Consider the following 19,137-nt stretch of genomic DNA (forward strand, 5'->3'; position numbering starts at 1 on the left):
TCAAAAGTCCTTCTCCCCATCCTATTCCTGCTGAGTCTCGACAACAACAATACACATATCACGGATTATTTCCTCATTTTGAATTCTTTCCTCTTGCTTTCTTGATGGCATTGAAAATTCCCATTTTTATCACTTTTCTCCTTATCGGTATTATGGGCCAATTTATCTTTCTTCTCATTGTGCAAATTTCACCAAATCCTATCTAAAGATCTTTTCTTTAGGAAGTCTCATCTTTTTCCTATGGTTTTAAGAGCATATTCTCCACCAAGAATTCCAAGGAAGCCAGTAGTTCTGACCTCTTGTTGAGTTTCTGTTACAGGATTTCAAGTGCCTGCTGGCTGACCCCACATCCTAGACCTACTTTGTAGTCAAAACCAGTTACGTAATTTTCACACACCTGTCCCACTGCAGTTTGCTCCTATATTCCCCACTTAACGTCATCACCATTCTCTCTGCCACACAAGCATTGTTTGGAGGAGTAAATAAAACAATGTGTGTTAAGTACTGAGCTCAGTGACTAGACAAAGGAAACCCTCAAGATATTCTACCAAGATATTCTATCCATTATCCCCTTGGAAGCTTGGGCACTCTCTTTTAGCTCTTCTGCCATTTATTATATTTATCCTACCTTACAAATTCAGGGAATTATCAACTCCTTGGGAGCAATACCTGTTTATCATTTACTTCCCTTCTTTGTATCCTGCTGGTGGGTTATTAGGACCCTTAATAGAAGCACAATAGTTTAAAATCACAGTTTTGAAAGTATCCTCATGTTTCCACATTTTAACAAAAGTGTTATTTAAAAAATGTGAATGTATCTGCTGTGTTTCTAGCATTCTTTATTCATCCAAGCTAAAGCCAAATGTTTATTTTTCAGTGATTTTTAGAGTCCATCGTACTCCTCTCTCTACTTTGTTGGTAGCATAAGATAACAAGATATATTTGCACCTTACTATCAAGAAGCTTATTCAGAATTACATACTTTGAGTAAATGATTATACGAGATTAAAAATGAACCTTCTTACCTTTGAGGAGTTTATAGAATAAACGCAGAGAGCAAGTCATAAATATATGGAACAAGTGCCAAGTCATAAAATAGACATGAAGATTTAACATTACAAACTTGTTTTAAAATTTTTTAATTTATTGTTTAAAAAATTTTGAGGGGGTAGGTAATTAGGCTTTTATTACTTAATTAATTTTTTAATGGAGATACTGGGGATTGAACTCAGGATCTGTGCATTCTAGGCAGGCACTCTACCACTGAGCTATACCCTCCCTCCAACACTATGAAGTTCTAAAGCATCCTGAAGACAGCTAAATGTTGATTTTTCCAGCAAGTCTGAATGGCGAAAGAGCAAAAGTAAGATGTACCACAATACATCAGTTAGTAATCCTATGATGCACGAGGTTTACCATAGGAAAATTTCCCAGGGTTTTGTGGCACTGTGGTCTTCCTAGCCCTAGTCACCTGTGTCTTCTGAGCATCATAATGAGGGACCAAGTGCTCATGATGTTATTTAAAGATTGTTTATACTCACCTTTTCCTCTTCCTCCTCTTCACTGAATGAACACCTACTGGAAGGTCACTGACCCTTAGGCTAAATTTGAGACGTCAAATGAGAATTATTTTCATAGTGTTCTAACATATTTTCATAATTGTTGAATTCACTTCTATTGTAAAAGTTAGATATGTTAATTTTCAGAGTGAAATCAAGCAAAAAAAATCAATAATTTATGTAGGTCTTTATTATCTAAGCAAATTTTGATACTGTTTTTTTCTTTCATAGAAGTGATTAAAAAATAACAAAGTCTATTGATATTGGAAACTACTTTCCTAAGTAATCTGCGTGCCTGTTGCACTTGTTTTCTTTACGGTAATACACATTATTCAAGCTCTATCAACCAGAATGTTTATCATTGGACTTAATGGGTGGGGATAGAAATCAGTGGGAAGAATTCTCTCTAATTTATATCACAGTTTAATTCTAATCATAGCATAAAGTCCATTACACTGAAGAGCTTTGTCAGCAGTGGTGATAATGAAATGACACACGCAGTCTTTGGTCACATGTCTTCCAGGTTACCCTAAAACATTTGTTTATACTGTAGATCAAAGCAGATCATAGTTAATTATTTGGACACTATAGTTTTACATATGTTAAATGTTTTCATTATTTTCTGATGGACAGAGTGGGTTAAAAAAAAAAACACCCTGCTCCTTAGGAACGAGGTAGTTAACGATTTCACAGTTTTGGAATGCTTTTCAATAAATGATCTCCAAACAGGTATCTAGCTAAAGAAAGAGAAATGGGCCAAGGTAAATGGCCCCTTTGGTTTCATTCCTACTTTAACTCTATTTGGGGTTAAGCTAACTGTCACTAATGTATTTGAATTTGAAGTTCTGTAATAAATGGTACTTCAAAATTCTTCCCAAACCTTTCTTATTTTCAGGCATTAAATAAAATTCTGTACCTTTATCATTGTTGGACCTAGTATCATGCAAAGCTAGCACGCTGTGCTTCTTAATCACTGAGGGAAGGCGGTTATCTGGATCTTTGTCTTTTAACGAAATTGTAAAGGTCACATTTTTTTGTAATAGGTTCTTCTCGCTTTGTTGGTGATTGTGTCACTTGCGTTTGGCCTGGTGGTTGGACTCAGGCAACAAGAAAAGCAAGGTATACCCCTCGGCCTTTTCTCAGAACCTTGCCTTCTTTCTTCTTTCTCTTAACCTTCACTGTTACAGCTCGGACTGTCCTCTCCCGAGCCTCCTCACTCCAACATGTGGCTCTCCCCTGCAACATTCCTCTTCCTCCCACACCCCACTTCTCAGGAGCCCACATTTGTGGTTAACCTTCCCCACTGCCCTTTCTGGACGTTGCTCTTTGACCTCACCCTCCTCTACTTCTTTGAGATTCATATCATTCCAGTATTTGCTCCTTAGTTTCCCTCACCTTCATAGAGGACTTTGGTAATTGGATCAAAGATTCCTTCTCTCTCAGCGACTACTCTCATCATTAATATCTGATGATAAACTTGGCCTCGAACATCTTTGTTGCTTCACTCCCAGGACCTCCCAACACCACGTCTGCACCTTGAGAGCACCCAGGAATTACCCGCTCCCTGAACTGATTATTTCTTGATTAGGCAGTGCCACTTTCTTGAAAGAGTGCACAAACAAAACAAAACCAAACAAAAACAAAAACAAAAAAACTTTACATATTTTTTTCTCATAAGAAGCAAAGGAAAAATATGGGTTCCAAGTCTCAGAATATCAGAATACCTCACACCTCTTTTGCCACATCCCATTAGCATGAGCAGGAAGTAAACCATTTACAAGTGACTCTATAAAAAGCACTTTCTATAATCTTGCTGTGTATTGTTTTGAAACTTTTACTAAGGGGAAGCGTGAGGTCAAATGTTAGGTAATTCATTCCCCTTTTTAATTTGGTTGATTAATTACTAATTTGGCTCCACTGGGGAAAGTTTTATGGCTTCTGCATTAGGAGACTATTGGTGAGGTTACCTGGCAGTTTTCCACTTACGTTTTCACTTAATAATTTACAAACACTCAGTAGCCCAGTGTAACATGGGAACACAGTGGGGCTGAAAAGATGGGCATTAGCTGGAAAATTACTGTCTTTTCTTGGTCCATTGGCTGTTGTGTTTCTGAACTGCCGTACCAGTCCTAGAGCTAGCAAATGTTGGCAGGCCATTTTGGTGGCATTATTCTGATGTTAGTGAACACGGGTGGGCATCGATTCTTGATTATCTTATCCCACAAATCACATAAATTAATTGCAGGAGACATATAGTGATCTCTGGACAAAATCTCTATTTCAGCTATTTCAGCTATTTCAGCTCGCTCTCTCCCTTCCTTACGTGAGTACAGCTACTAACTGGGTCCCCAGAGTCATCGTTCCTTAATTTCTTCCTTTCATCTCAGTTTATCTGGGCTTATGTGGCATCACTCCTTTCTCCCTCCCACTCATTTGCGATTTCTTTGAGTGACAAATTTATCATTTTATATGCATGTCTTTTTCACTTGCTCTTCAACAGTTGAGCACTGATTATGTGCTGAGTGCCACTCTAATTAATGGGGATATAGTGATGAACAGACAAAAATCCTCCAAAGAGTTTACATTCTAGCATGGAAGACAGACAATACAAAAATAAGCAAAACAGATATAATGTGATAAGGGAAGTGCTAAGGAATAAGTAAAATTAGAAAGGGAACTATGAAATATTGAGTCAAGGTAGGGTGGGGTGTGTGCAATAACTTTCAAGTAAAGAGCTAAAGGAAATGAGGAAGAAACTGGGATATTTTGGGGAAGAACATTTCAGGCAGGAAAAAAATGGCAAGTGAAAAGGCCTAAGGCAGGAGCTTGCCTGGCACGTTCTATTTAAAGAATAACGAGGAATTCAGTGAGCTAGAACTAAGAGGACCAGAGGAGGGTAGTCATAAAATGAGATCAACCAAAGAAGAGTCAGATCATAGTGGGTTGGTGGGTCAAAGTATGGCCTTCGGCATTCATTCCGAGTGCGATGGGAAATGACGAGGTTTTGAGCAGAGGAATAACACGCTGTGGTTTACTTTTCAGTATGATCCCTCAGGCTGCTGTGATATGAATAAATGGTAGAGTGAAACCAGGAAAAGTAGAGAGATCAATTAGAAAATTATTGCAATAATGTAGACAAGCCCTATGTCTTAGACCAGGGTGGTAGCATTATAACTGGTGAGACCTCTTTGGATTCTGGATATCTTTTGATGTGGTGGATAGATTTTATCAACAGATTGGATATGGAGTAAGAAACAGAGGAAGCAAGAATGACCTCAAGATTTATGGCATGAACATCTGAAAAGGCATTTCCATAATTGAGATGGGAAGGCTGCAGAAGGAGCTGCTCTGGGGAGAGTTATCATGAGCTCAGTTTTGGATATGTTAAATTTGAAACGTCTACCAGAAGTCTAAGTAGAAAAGTCAAAAGTAGTTGGATATATGAGGCTGACTTTAGAGGGGGAAGTCCTGGCTGGTTACCATTTTCATAAGTGGGATTTAAAGCAATGTGACCAGAGTATGCCAATCTTAAAGGATTGGGAAGATAAGGGGGGGGGGGGAAACAGAAGTAGACTAGGAAGGAGTGGCTAAGAATGTGGGAGGAAAGCCAGGTGATTGTTTTGTCGTGGAAGCCAAGTGTGGCATATATTTCAGAGGAGGAGAGTGAATAGAAAAATGTAAAGGCCTGTATGTAAATGGTATATAAACTTTTTTTCTTATTTTCTCACTGAACTTTGTTTAAGATTCATCTAACTTGTTTTGCATGCCTCTAGTCTCATGCACCCATCTAATTACAATGTAGTTCTCTTTGGCATATATCCAAGATGCCTTTTGACCTATGCTCTCTCCCACTGTTGTTTTTAGGAAATTTGATACCATTTTGACTTGTGATCCTTTATCTTTTGCTCATGATCTTTCTCTGGGAGCTTTCAAGATATCTTTATTTCTACTGGTCCCTTGGTGTGAGTTTTGCCCTGGAAAATTTAGTGGGTAATTTTGATGTAATAATTTTTGCTCTTCAGCTCTGGGAAATTAGATAACATGATGTCTTAATAATAATAATATCATTCCCATTTTCTTTGTTTTCACTTTTTGGTACTTACTACCTCCTTGTTTCAATGTCAGCTAAGTAGTAGCCTTAATTACATCTGCAAAGTCCCTTTGCCATGTTAGGCAACATATTCGCTGTCTCAGGAATTAGGGCATGGAGTATTTGGAAATGTAATTCTTCCTACCACATCCATCTATTGAATTTTTCCTTACTGCTCTCATGTTTTTATTTCCAAAAGCACTCTGAATATGCCTTCCCTTTTTGGATTATAGCTTTCTTTCTTATTTCATGGATGTAATATCTTCCCTTTTCCGAGCATCTCAGTATTCATTGTGTATGTGTTTGTGTGTCTTCTGCTTCCTGCATTATTTCATTTTCAAAAGTTGTTTTTTAAATTCTTGTTTGTTTTCATCTTTGTCTTTCATGTCAGATGCTGTCCTGCTATTCTCAAATATCTGGTAACCATTTGTTCGTATTTAAGAGTAAGACCTGTTCATCTTTTTTTCTTATTATGACCATCCTCCTTATTGTGACATCTGCTGTCTCTGGGATGAGAGCCCCTCCTCCTAAATTCTCCCAAATTATGAGTCTTCTATTCTGGAGTGGGAGGCATTGCATATCCAGACTTTCAACCAGTTCCACCATAATTAGCCTCTGCTCGTCTCCCCTACCTTCTCCTAAGGGTCCCTGGAGTCTCCAAGTCTGGGACCTCTCTAGGGTCCTGGGGAAAAAATCACTCATTGTGTTTACTCATTATTTATCACTTGCACTGATGAATCCTACAGCACAATGCAAATGATCTGTTTGTCTGTCCCAGCCTGTGCTCAGTACTTCTTGTGCTCCCAGCATCTACTCTGCGACATTGGACAACTTCTGAGCTTTGGTTTCCTTATTCCTTTACTCTGCAGGCAGCTGCAGGAAAAAATGCTTTGATTCTTCACATAGAGGACTGGAGGGCTGCCGGTGTGACGCGGAATGTCAAGGCCGAGGCGACTGCTGCTGGGATTTTGAAGACGCCTGTGTGAAATCAAGTATGAATCCTGAGAACAAGTTTGTTAGCACGTTGGTGGTGCCGTCACTAACGCCTGTGCAAATGCTCACCAGACACCTTGTGTAGGAGTTTGCTAGGGCTGCCATATCCAAGTCCACAAACCGCGTGGCTTAAGTTCATCTCCTCGCAGTTGCGGAATCTAGAAGTCCAAGAGCTGGGTGTTGGCAGGGCTGGCTCCTTCTGAAGGCTGCGGGGGAGAATCTACTCCACACCTCTCTCCTAGCTTCCTATGGGTCGCAGGCACTCTTTGTCTTTCTTTGGCTTGTGGCAGCATAACTCCCAGCTCTGCCTTCATCTTCATGTGGATTCTCCCTGTGTCTTCACCGTCTTCCCTCTGCATGTGTCCTTGTCCAACTCCCACCTTCTTATGACACCAGTCATGCTGGGTTAAGGGCCTCATTTTAACTTGATTATCTGCAAAAATCCTTCTCTGAAGAAGGTCACATTCATAGGAATAGGGGGGAGTTAGGACTTCAACATTTTGGGGGACACACTTCAACCCATAACGCCTTATACACAGGATCTATTACTATCCTTTCCCCCTTGACAGTGCTGAACACAGAATCCACAGTACAGCTAGTTGAGATTGAGCAGTAACAAGTCTCCAGCAGATGAAATGCTGTGTGATTGCACACGTTTCAAAGGAGTTTTACTATGGCTCAAGTTACTCATAATCAGTTTCACTTTCAGTGGTTCTCAAATTCCAGAAAAAGACTTCCTTGGAAAGCTGGTGATTTTTGGTGATTCTGGTGCCAACGCTCCACAGAACACAACTTGAGAAACACTGCTCTCTCGGTGGAAGAGACAGTTTGCAAGATTTAATTTTCTAAGAAATCAGGGAAAGTGTGTGTGTGGTGGGGGGATCTAGTGATTCAAAGAGAGTGAAGGTTAGCACACTGGAGCTCCTTTCACTGTGCTCTCTGAAAAGGGCAAGAGGGTGGGGGATAACCTAGTATGGACAAGCTCCATACAGGAGCTTGATTTCCAAAAATCTTTTCTTCCTAAGCAAGTAGTACGTAATGAAGAACAAAGGACTCTGTGCATGACGGAAATGCACAGCTGTCACCAAGCCCATGTATTTGTCTAAGCCTGGAGCTGGTGTTGATCCTATTTACTGTTTCCTGGCTTGTGGCCCTAGGAGCAGCCTCAGTCCAGCCTCTTGTGGATTTTAGCATTGGGATTTACTGAAACTGATCTCACACTTAGAGTGCAGCCCGGGAGACCAGCAGACGTGTGGTAGGAAACTGATCTACCACTTCCTTCATTCTCAGCTAGGAGGTACCCTGACCTGCCTACAGTCCTTGACTGTGCTGCTGTTACTTCTCTTGTCACTGTCTCTTCCTTGCTGCTTGTCCTTAGATAAGGCTGGGCAGCCTGCTCTTGGGTGGCAACCATCACTCAAGGTTAGTGGTTCTTCACCATCGGGAGCTCCTACCCTTGGCGGGGGAATAGGACGGGAGCTTAGGGTTTCTCCAAACTCAGAGATGTACCTGTTAGACCAGCGCTGCAGCTTATAAAATTACATTTCTCTTTGCCGCCCATGTCAAATGAAGAAAAGCGGTGGCTTGCCCCTTATTTGTATTATGTATTTTCATTTGAGAATGCAGATATGCCAAGAATTTGACTGTACAATGAGTACAGCAAGAAATGCACGAAATTTATATTTTCAGTATCTGATGGTTAAAGTAAGTTGTATGCTCAGAACTGAATCGTTTACTTGTACAGCTCGAATGTGGACATGCAATACATTCCGCTGTGGGGAGACCAGACTAGAATCCAGCCTTTGCTCTTGTTCAGACGACTGTTTACAGAAGAAGGACTGCTGTCCTGACTATAAGAGCGCCTGCCAAGGTAAGCAGCTGTTGCTCCATGTGCCTCTGTGAGTTCAGTGACCTTAGAGCTGGCCTAGGCTGCAAAAATCAAAACAAGTCAAAGACTCTTCAGTGATTCTGTACAGAAGACCGCATGAGTTTACTGTGGAAAGAAATGTGTTCTGTGTGCTGTAGAGGAAGGGAGCTCATAGCATAGTTGTTAGAGAAAAGATAAGAAAGCTTAAAGTTTCACATTGTCTGTAAAGCAAGGTCTTTTTCAGTCCAATGACTGTTAGACATACTTGCAATTTGAGACACCAGATGGCAGATCTGAAAGTTAAAACATCATGAAAGAGGTTATCTGGCCCAAATATCAGTTCATTAAACCAATGTGATGGTTGAAATGACTATGCCCTGAGTGATTAAATTACTGATTTAGGACTCTCGGGGAGGTAATGCAGAGCCAAGATTAGAATCCAGGTTATTCAGCTCCTGATTTCACCTGCTTTGACACTTTATAAGTGATGCAGATTTTTTTTTTATTCAATCACCAATGCCTCTGAACATCTGATGAGATTTATGAAAAATGCACATGTACTCATAGCAACAAAATTGCTTCAACCTATCAACCCCTTTTTTGTAATACCATACCCAGTAGAGCAAAACTTTTAATATTTATAGAGAAAAAAGATTAAGTTAAATTGTTTTTTTTTTAATGCCACAGTAAAAACGTTATTAACTATAATCCCTTAGTAGGAAATAGATGGATCAGTTTTTATACAGTTTGATATTTAATAGTGAATATTGTATCATTAAAAAATCCCTCTAAATTCACAAAAGCAAGTGTAGTTTCCAGTTTGCTTATTTCTCTAATAAATTCATCGACCAAACTGCCTCTGATTTTTATATTGTCCTACCTTCTCCCTCACTCCAGTCTTATAACTCAACTTTTATCTCAAGACCGATCTTCAGGTCATGTGGTTAATTTTCTCACTGAATTCACTGAACAATATTGGTTGAATTTAACAAAAACAAAAGCAACTTTTCTAGTGCCAGTACCACTAACTGGTTACTTTGATGGAGTTCTTTTTATCATTTCAGTTGATTTTTTGAATAAAGGTAAATATTTTCTCACTCTAAGAATTCAGTACTTTAAAGACGTTAAATGATTTTTTGCCAAAATTATATCTCCAGACAGTAGTTGCAGGGGATTTGAATGACTTTTGTGCAAGAAAGCAGCTAGTTACTTTTATATTTTAAATTTAGAATTTTCTAAAACTTTATGATAATTTTCTAACACATAGAAAGTAAAGAATAGTTATATGTTTTCCCCTATACGTCCATCACCTGGCTTCAGCAATGATCAGCTCATGACCAATCTTGTCTCAGACTGACACAGTTAAATTTTTCAAAAAATAAAAACACGACTCTGGTAAACGTAAAGTGAATATGTCAAAGTTTATTAACTCATTAAAGAGACAACCAACTGAAATGCTGAGCTGGCTCAGAGCAGTGAAGAGACTATACACGGGCCTGAGAGAGTGTTGGAATAAAATCACTGACATGGTAATTTTTGGTGGGACAGAAATGATCTACTTTTCTGTAGGACCATTTATCTAGTATCAGACAAGAGTCAGTTATACTGCTATTAGTTTTCTACTAATTAACTGCTCCCCTTACTGAGTTGTAAAACGAATGGTAAAGAATAAGCTAGATAAAGGCATATACTTCTAGAAATTAGATGATCCATAGGTGGGCTTTTTAAATAATTCCCACCATGACATTAAAATGAAGTTTAGTGCTCAGTTCTCCTTTTGCTTTTTTCAAGTTTTAGATTTTTTTCCCCTAATATAATATACCCTTTATGCCCCTCAACCTCTCTTCCAAAATGTTATATTACTTCAAAGCAAATCATAGGGTTAATATCATTGATATGTAAGTATTTTCAGTATATAGCTAAAAAAGATGAAGATTTAACAAAATTAGAATACCATCAATATATCTAAAAATGTCATCAATAATTATTTATTGTCATCAAGTATCTAATCAGTGTTCAAATTTTTCTGTTTGTTTTGCAAAATTAAAAAAAATCTTTTTTGTTTGAAGTAGAATCCACATAGCTTCCATATTTTGCAGCTGGCTGATATGTTTCAAGTCCTTGAAAAGTAGATTCTCCCTTTTTTCCTCTTGCTATAAAACATGTGGGAGAAAAGGGGTCATTTGTCCTGTAGAGTTTTCCAACATGGGTTTTGCAGGTTGCATCCCCTGTGACTCAAGCAGTCTGTCATCTCCTATATTTCCTGTAAATTGGTAGGTAGAACCAGAGAACTGTTCAGATTCAGGTGTTATCTATCTTCTATCTCCCTATCTGTCTATTATCTATCTGTCTGTCTGTCTATCTATCTACCTATCTATGTATCTATCTATCTACCATGTGTACTTCCATCAAGAGGTACGTCTTGTCTGCTTATCTCTTTCATGGGAATGTTAGCCATTGATGATCATTGCCTAGATCCACTGGGGGTTACCGATGGTGGCATTCATATTCTGTCATTTCTACTTCATTAATTACTTGCAATGTTCTATAAACAGAAACATCCACTAAGTGAGAATTATTTAGCTAGGATCTCAAACATTTATTCAGTTTTCCCCATTTGATGTCAATTCTTCTCATCGGCTATTTCTTTCTTTTTTTTTTTAAGCTTTATTTTCTCTTTTCTTTAGATTGTATACCTATATTTATTAAATTCATTTTTCCTAGCAGTTGTGAAACCATTGTCCTTGAGGAAAAAACATTATTTAAAAAAGAAAGAAGAAATTGTTCTTTTCTTCCCTTTGTTTTCTTGGTACAGATAGGCTTCCTGGGGTTCAGTTAGTGCACATGACTGATCTGTGCAAATCACTAGAGGCACCGGCCTTGCCGATATGTGAAACAGCACTTAACGTTCTGCAAGCATTTAGTTATTGGAGTGATGCGAACTAAGTTGTTCGGAAAGATTGTGTCGTTGAACATTTGTTACCCTTTTCTTGTCTGAAGAGCTTGATATTCTGTTTTCAGGAGAAACCTCATGGGTGGAAGAAGACTGTGGCACAGCCCAGCAGCCTCAGTGCCCAGAAGGGTGAGAAGGCCCGGGGCATGGTTTAGCTTCCTTCAGCAGGTGGCAGTTGGGAATATAGTTGAGAGCAGGATGGAATTTCCTCCACTCTATTTACATTTTAATGCAAAAAAGTTAACAAAAGATTAGATTCCTTATGGCTTCACACTTGTAACGCAGCTTGGTTTGCTTTATTGTTTATAAAGCATCTTTATATTAAGTTAGTCGTATCTTACAACAATGACAAAAAAATTGGTTTAAGTATTTATATGAGCATGCCGAGGTCCTATGATCAGGACTAGAACTTAGATCTAAATGACTCCAGCCAGAACTCTTTTCTGTTCACATCCTGGCACCTCAGATGTATTCTTACTGAGGGAAAGGGAAGAGGTTTGTCCATGGAAGTCCTCAGAGTGAAAGGGGGCTTTAGAGAATGAATGGATGGGGAGAACTCTGTCGGGTTTGCACGGGTGTTGAGCACGTGAAGCACCGCCCCTCACCCCACCTTCACATGCATCTCCTGCACACCTTCATGGTGGCTGCTCCCTGGGCTAAGTCCAGCCCTGAGCACATGCCACATGTCACTTCCCAGTCAAGGTGGGTTTCCCCTTTCCCTCATTGTCCCTTCTTGTAAATTTCATACCTGGTATACCTGGATGTCACAGGTAGCCAGTGCCAAGGAGTAAATGGAAATAAAATTAGCTAAAGTTTCTTAAACTCTGGAACTCAAAGGGTGGTAGATCTCCGAGTTGAAAGACCCAGATCATTTATGTACCACTTCAAGAAAAATCGTACATTTTTATTAAGGATTAATAATGTACTAGAAATACTGACTGTCAAGAGAAATAATTTTTCAGAAGAGAAAGGAAAACTTGACTTAGAACTATTTCTTACTGTACTTTCTTAGTATTTTCTAATTTAGAGAATTATAAGTACAGAAAAGTACCTTTGTTTTATCAAAATAATGAACTAATTTTTTGTTTTCCATTTTCAGATTTGACCTGCCACCAGTTATTTTGTTTTCCATGGATGGATTTAGAGCTGAATATTTACAGACATGGGGTACTCTAATACCTACTATCAATAAACTGAGTAAGTCTCCTACAATCAGGGATGTGCAGATGATAGACACTTAGTCTCTAGATGGTGCACCTTTCTTTCTGACCTTTAATGTTAGTGGTTTGTCTCAGCCCAGGTCCTCTCAAGATTTTGATGACTTCACTACATGATAATCTATTTTCTTTTTTAATATGTATTTATTTTTACTTTATATATTATTATTTTTAATTTTTCCCCTTAATGGAGGCACTGGGGATTGAACCCAGGACCTTGTGCACACCAAGCGCACGCTCTACCACTGAGCTGTATCCCCCACCCCCTGGTAATCTATTTTCACACTTGTTGCTTCTTCCTTCCTTTTTGTGTAGCAGGTTCAACTTTTTGTTTCTTCTGATTGGTTTTGCATTTGAATACAACTTCTCCTGGATGAAAATCTGTTTGTGTATACTGTCTCAAGAGTAGTGTTTGTCAGACCTGGGTTCTGGGTCTTTGCAAGGTGGATATGACCAGTAAGGACAGGATCCTGAGTAGCCTGGACAGAGCCAGCACATACCAAGTCTCCTAGGTGAATTAAAGTCCAGTATCTACGTCTAGTTCTGGAATCAAAGTGCCTGGAACCTGGTTCCACCACTTATTTGCTTGGAGACCTTGGGCAAATTTACTTCCCCCATTGGTGCCCCAGTTTCTTAATCTGTAAAATGGTCACTTCCCAACTGATAGAAATACTGTGAGAATATCTACATGGTGTACACCATGATTTCAAGTGATTACCATCACTATTATTTTATTATCATTTCTATCATGATGTTGTATTTCTGTATTATGGCACTTGGCCCTCATACAATTTTATAAAGTTAATAATAAAGAGGCATGGCATTACGCAAGGTCCACGGAACTAAGACGTATCCAGGGTTGGCTCCAGGGCCCATGCTCTTCACTGGCCTGCAATTCCTCTCTTCCTTCCCCCTCTACCAGGCCCTCTTTTACCTCCACAGCCCTCAAAATCTGTGAATTTTACAGGTTCCCTGACTTTATTTTTTTCCAAATTATTAAAAAAACAATAGCTGTTTGATGCTAAGTCAGTAGGTCACCTTTACCGGACCTTAGTTTCCTCATTTGTAAGATGAGAGAATTAGAGCTAATGATTTTGACTGCTAATTCTAGCACTGAAATTCCATGACTGTGGAAAGAAAAATTACTTCCCCTACAACACAACAAGCTTTGTCTCCTCAGCTTCTCCCTCATTCTCTGAGAGAGATCTTTAGTAGAAAGATTAAGGGTTTGGGTCCCTGAAAAAAATTGGCTCCAAATTCAGGATTTCTCACTCACTGCCAAGTTACTTTGGTCTGGAAAGTTAATTAAAAACCCTCAGTTTCTATTTCCTTATATGCATTTCGTTTGAGCCTGGATATCAAATCCTGTGTCCAAAACGGAATTTAGCTAGCCACGCTGAACCGAACCTCTTTTGAAGTGATATTATTTGATTTTCTCATCCCATTGAGAGCTGGAAATGACACCAATGAAATATTGGACCATTGAGAGCTTTCCCTTTCTAAGGTTTAATATATTTTTTAAGTCATTTAGACAACATCTCGACCCTTTAATGTGTGAAGCCATCACTAACTGGTCTTCAAAGGCAAAATGGGCTCTTCATTACTTAGGGGGTCCAATTAGGAGTAGATGTAGTAAAAGGGTCAGAATTAGGAGCTCCCAAGAATGATAGACTATGGTGAGGTATGTGACAGCAGGAATCACTTTAAGGGAGTCTAGACCCTCGTCTCTAGAATCCCGTCAAGCTACCTGGATTGGGCTACAGTGGTTGTGTAAACTGAGCATGAACTGATGCCACAGTACCAAGTCGTGTCAGTGACTACTGAGGGGATTCGTGGACTCAACTCTCGTGGGCATGTGAAGTCACTGTCTTGTTTCAGTGTTGGCAGGAGCAGGAAAAGAAGGGCCAGGATTAGGAAGCAGGTGAGATAGAAGTGATCTGGCTTCACCTAGAAGTCAGGTTCCCTAGAAAGCTGTGAAACTAGGGATAGTGCAAAACTAGTAATAACCATTCTTGCATCCCAGGGATAAATATCACTTGATTGCGATGTGTGATCCTTTTAATATACTATTAAATTTGATTTGTGAGTATTTTGGTAAGAATTTTTACATCTAAATTCATGGAAATTGGCCTGGAGTTTTCTTTTCGTGTAGTATCCTTATCTGGCTTTGGTGTCAGTGTAATGCTGATAAAATGAGTCTGTGAGTGTTCTCTCCTCTTAAGTTTTTTTGTTGTGGTTGTTTGTTTTTGTTTTTGTTTTTGGCAGAGTTTGGGAAGAATTGGCATTAATTCTTCTTTAAATGTGAGGTAAAATTAACCTGTGAGGCCAGCTTGAAGATTTACTTTGTTAGGAGGTTTTTAATTACTTGTTTGTCTGCTCAGATTTTCTATTTCTTCATAACTCAGACTTGGAAGGTTCTATGTTTCTAGGAATTTATCCACTTCTTCTAAGTTTATGTAGTTTGTAGGGTATAATTGTTCATAGTAGTCTCTTGTAATCCTTTTTATTTCTGTGGTATTGGTTTCTGACTTTATTAATATGACAATTCTCTCTTTTTTTCCCCCTTAATCTAGCTGAAGTTTTATCGATTTTGTTTATTTTTTCCAAAAAAACCCTTTAATTGGGTTGATTCTTTAAATTATTTTTCTATTCTTTATTTCACTTATTTCTGTTATAATCTTAATTATTTTCTTATGTTTGCTAACTTTGAATTTTGTTCTTTTTTTAGCTCCTTAAGGTTTAAAGTTAGGTTATTCATTTGAAATTTTTTTTTTTTTAAATGTAGGTGTTTATTTCTGTGAACCGCTTTCCTAGTGCTGCTTTTGCTGTATCTGTATGTTCTTTAGCTGTTTCACCTGCTTATCTATTCAGTCTAATACTCCTTCTTGTAGTGTATCATTACCATGGATGTATGTTTATTCCATTTATATTTTCAGATTTTTTTAATTGGTACTTATTTATTTATTTATTTAAATTTTTTATTCTTTTTTTTAGGGGGAGATAATTAGGTTTTTATTTATTTTAGTGGAGGTACTGGGGATTGAATCCAGGACCTTATGCATGCTAGGCATGCACTCTACCACTAAGCTATACCCTCCCCCCTCATACTTTCTTTTTTAATAAGATGTTTTTTAAGGCGGAAAATATGCGAATGATAAACTTCTAAAAATAATATTGAAAGGTATGTAATAAGAAAAAAAACCCAACCAACCAACTAACCAACCAACTCTCCTGGTGTTTCTAGTTTCTCTTCATAGAAGCAAATATTATTACTGGTTTATTGTGTGTCTTTCCAGAATTATTCTATTCAGTCATAATTTAGATTATTAAGATCTAGAAGAAAGATGGTAGAAGATCTTGCTTCTGATGAGATGCTCTATAATAGCTCTGGTTCAAAGGCAAGTGATCTAAAATCATAGCCTGAATCTGTAGATAGCCAGTGTGTCCTATTTGAAACTAGGGTGGTGTCATGTTTCCACATCACTGGTAGCTTAGTTTGTTTATTATCTTATACTCTGTGTCTTTAGATATTTAGAAATTTGACTGCATTACCTATGTTTTAAGGAAATAAAATAGAAACTGACCTTAGATCTCTTTATTGTATGATTGTTTTCCCCACTTCAGTTCTTTTAATTAAAATGGTGGATATTAAATGTATCTTTCTCTGATTAAGGACAAGACTTATTTATTGGTGGTATTGATTTAAAAAGGAGAAAAAGCTTGTTTTAACCTTTGATTAGACATTATGTCTTAGAGCAGGCCGCAAACTCAAATACATCAGAACCACTTGGGGTGCTCGCTACAAATGTAGATTTTTTTTTGAGCTCTTCTTCCTCTACCTTTCACTCACCCACCATCCCCACTCAAGTCATATTTAGTAGACTTGATATTGGATCCAAGAAGATTCTGAAGGAGTAAATTCATGGATTATATTGGAAACACTCTTCTAGAGGCCAGAAAAGAGACCAACTCCAAGCCTATTTGAGAAAATCTTCATTATTTCTAGCTGTAGAGTTTGTTACTTTCTGGACAGCAATCATTTCCACCTTTTGTTTTAACATACATAGAATCTCAATGGTGAAGCTTTCTTTTAGAATCAGAGTCAGTGGGATCTGGGCAAGGAAAAGGCTCTCATACTTCACTGCTGCAGAGGAAACAGCAGTGTGTTCTAGTGGGTGTGACCGCCTTAAGCAGGGTTATTGCACAGATGAAAACAACAGGACAACTGAAAGCAAAATTAATGCCATGCTTTGTGGAAAACAGATCACAGGAAACTTCACTGATCAAACTGAAACTGTGCTGAAAATAATAAACAATAAAATTAGTTCATTTTGTAAACTTTGCTACACGGCATAGGCTTATGCATTTATACAAGTCAAATTCCTTTTCAGTTATCTAGATAGTTATGTGGACTTTTGTTATACTGGATACTTTACATTTAAGAACTAGCTAAGAAGCAAATGTTATATAGAAATTCTTACTGTAATAGCCTGGATCAGAAAAAAGGGAGCAGTATAAGCAAACAAAGCTGGCACTATATAAAAATTTAGGACATGATTAGCTCAAGGGTCAGCAAGCTATGTCCTGGTCCACTCTACCTGTTTTTGTATGGCCTGCAATGCTAAGAATTGTTTTACATTCTTAAATGGTTACGGGAAAAAAGAATATTTTGTGCCATGCAAAAAATTATGTAAAATTCAAATTTCAGTGTATACAAATAAAGTTTTATTAGAACACAGCCATGCTCCTTTGTTCACATATTGTCCATGGATACTTTGGGGTTTTAATAACAGAGTTGAGCTGTTACAACAGAGACCATATAGATTTGCAAAGCTCAACATACTTACTATCTTCACAGAAGATACTTATTTCTTCACAGAAAAATTTTCCTGACCCTTGACTTAGCTCATTCCTCTCCTAAGAACTGACATTCTTTGGAATGGAGGCATTTTTAGGCATCAGCATTTCAACCTCTTTCCATTTACAATTCACCCCTCAGCTTTCTATTTCTCTGACAAATTTTCATGTTCAAAGTTTCAGTTATTCAAACAACTTCTGAGGAAGAAACGTCTTAATTTCTCTCTCTTTCTCTCTCTTTTTTTCTTCTTCTAATTTTCTTTTTTGGGGGAAGGTAATTAAGTTTACTTATTTGTTTATTTTTAGAAGAGGTACTCGGGATTGAACCCAAGACTTTGTGTGTGCCAAGCATGAGCTCTACCACTTGAGCTATAGCCTCCCGACACATCTTAATTTCTCAATGTACTTCGTTGCAGAAACATGTGGGATTCATTCAAAATACCTGAGACCTGCCTATCCGACCAAAACCTTCCCAAATCATTACACCATTGTCACGGTGAGTGCTTGGCCCAGTGACAAGACTGACAGGCCCCTGGCAGGCAACTGACCACACCAGGCACGCTCAGGCAGAAACCAGATGAGCTGTAGGTCACACATCAAGCACATGTGGTGGCAGTCAGGGCTTAATTCAGGCACAGAAGGAATGGCTCAGTTCGAGGCCAGTCCAGTGCTGTGAGCTGTTAACTGTGAGTGAGAATCCCACCATTGGCTAATTTACCTCTCTAACAGGCCAGGACAGCCTCTTGGATGGGAGACATTCCCTCTGCTCTGACCTTTTGCTTAGTCTCCATTTATCTGAAGGAATGGGAGGCAATATATGAGTATGGTCACTTTGATGTGGGAAATTTCTTTCCTAGTCTTTGTTTTTAATATATTTAACTTGACAAAGTCTCCTGTTTCATAGATGAATTCAAACTGGCTATATCTCTTTAGATAAAGCAAGTAAATTCCCCTCAATGTATAAGAAGACATAAGTGAAATGATCAAAATGAACTCAAAGGAAAATTAAGTTATTTAATATTTATAGATTTAGAATGTACCTTAAGGAGTCCTCTGCCTCAGCCTTTACTGCCAAAGAATGTTATGTCTTTCCTACTTTGCATTTAGTCTTTTATTACTATGGAATAGTAATTACAACTTATTTAAATTTTAGTCCTTAAGTAACTATATATTTGTATATGTATATGTGTATGTGTGTGCATGTGTGTCTGGGTGTATAAATGCAGATTCCATTCTGCAGATTCACCTAAACATTTGAGTTGCTCAGCTCACGTGTCCCCAGCTGAGGTCCTACAAGGCAATACTCTGCCTTCTTGTTTTAGCTCTCATTCAGTAAACAAATGTTTTCACAGTCTACTGTCTATGTAGTGCCATGTTTTTTGCATGTTTGTACTTTTTTGCTAGAGATTTTGTTGTTTAAAATGACCCTTAAGCATACAGCTGAAGTACTTTCTAGTGTTTCTAAGAGCAAGAAGGCAGTGATGTACCATTTGGAGTAAAAAGATATGTGTGTTAGATAAGCTTTGTTCAGGCATGAGTTATAGTGAATCAACGATATATATTAAATAAGGTATCTTCAAATAGAAACACACACAAAACAA

The 19,137-nt window shown here is 38.2% G+C and overlaps 1 protein-coding gene and 1 non-coding gene across 2 annotated transcripts in view; one reads left to right on the top strand and one right to left on the bottom strand.

The window, feature by feature from the left end:
• Positions 1–19,137, top strand: part of ENPP3 (ectonucleotide pyrophosphatase/phosphodiesterase 3) — a 61,834-nt gene that overhangs the window by 795 nt on the left and 41,902 nt on the right. The window contains exons 2-7 of the mRNA XM_006200056.3: positions 2,603–2,678; positions 6,519–6,641; positions 8,387–8,512; positions 11,531–11,591; positions 12,562–12,659; positions 17,953–18,032. Of these exons, the coding sequence (XP_006200118.1) occupies positions 2,603–2,678; positions 6,519–6,641; positions 8,387–8,512; positions 11,531–11,591; positions 12,562–12,659; positions 17,953–18,032 (564 nt within the window). The remainder of the gene's footprint in view (positions 1–2,602; positions 2,679–6,518; positions 6,642–8,386; positions 8,513–11,530; positions 11,592–12,561; positions 12,660–17,952; positions 18,033–19,137) is intronic.
• On the bottom strand, positions 12,868–12,939 carry TRNAT-GGU (transfer RNA threonine (anticodon GGU)). The gene has a single exon. It is a non-coding gene; the product is annotated as a tRNA-Thr (tRNA).

Source organism: Vicugna pacos, chromosome 8 (genome assembly GCF_048564905.1).
Source record: "Vicugna pacos chromosome 8, VicPac4, whole genome shotgun sequence".
Classification (NCBI taxonomy): domain Eukaryota; kingdom Metazoa; phylum Chordata; class Mammalia; order Artiodactyla; family Camelidae; genus Vicugna; species Vicugna pacos.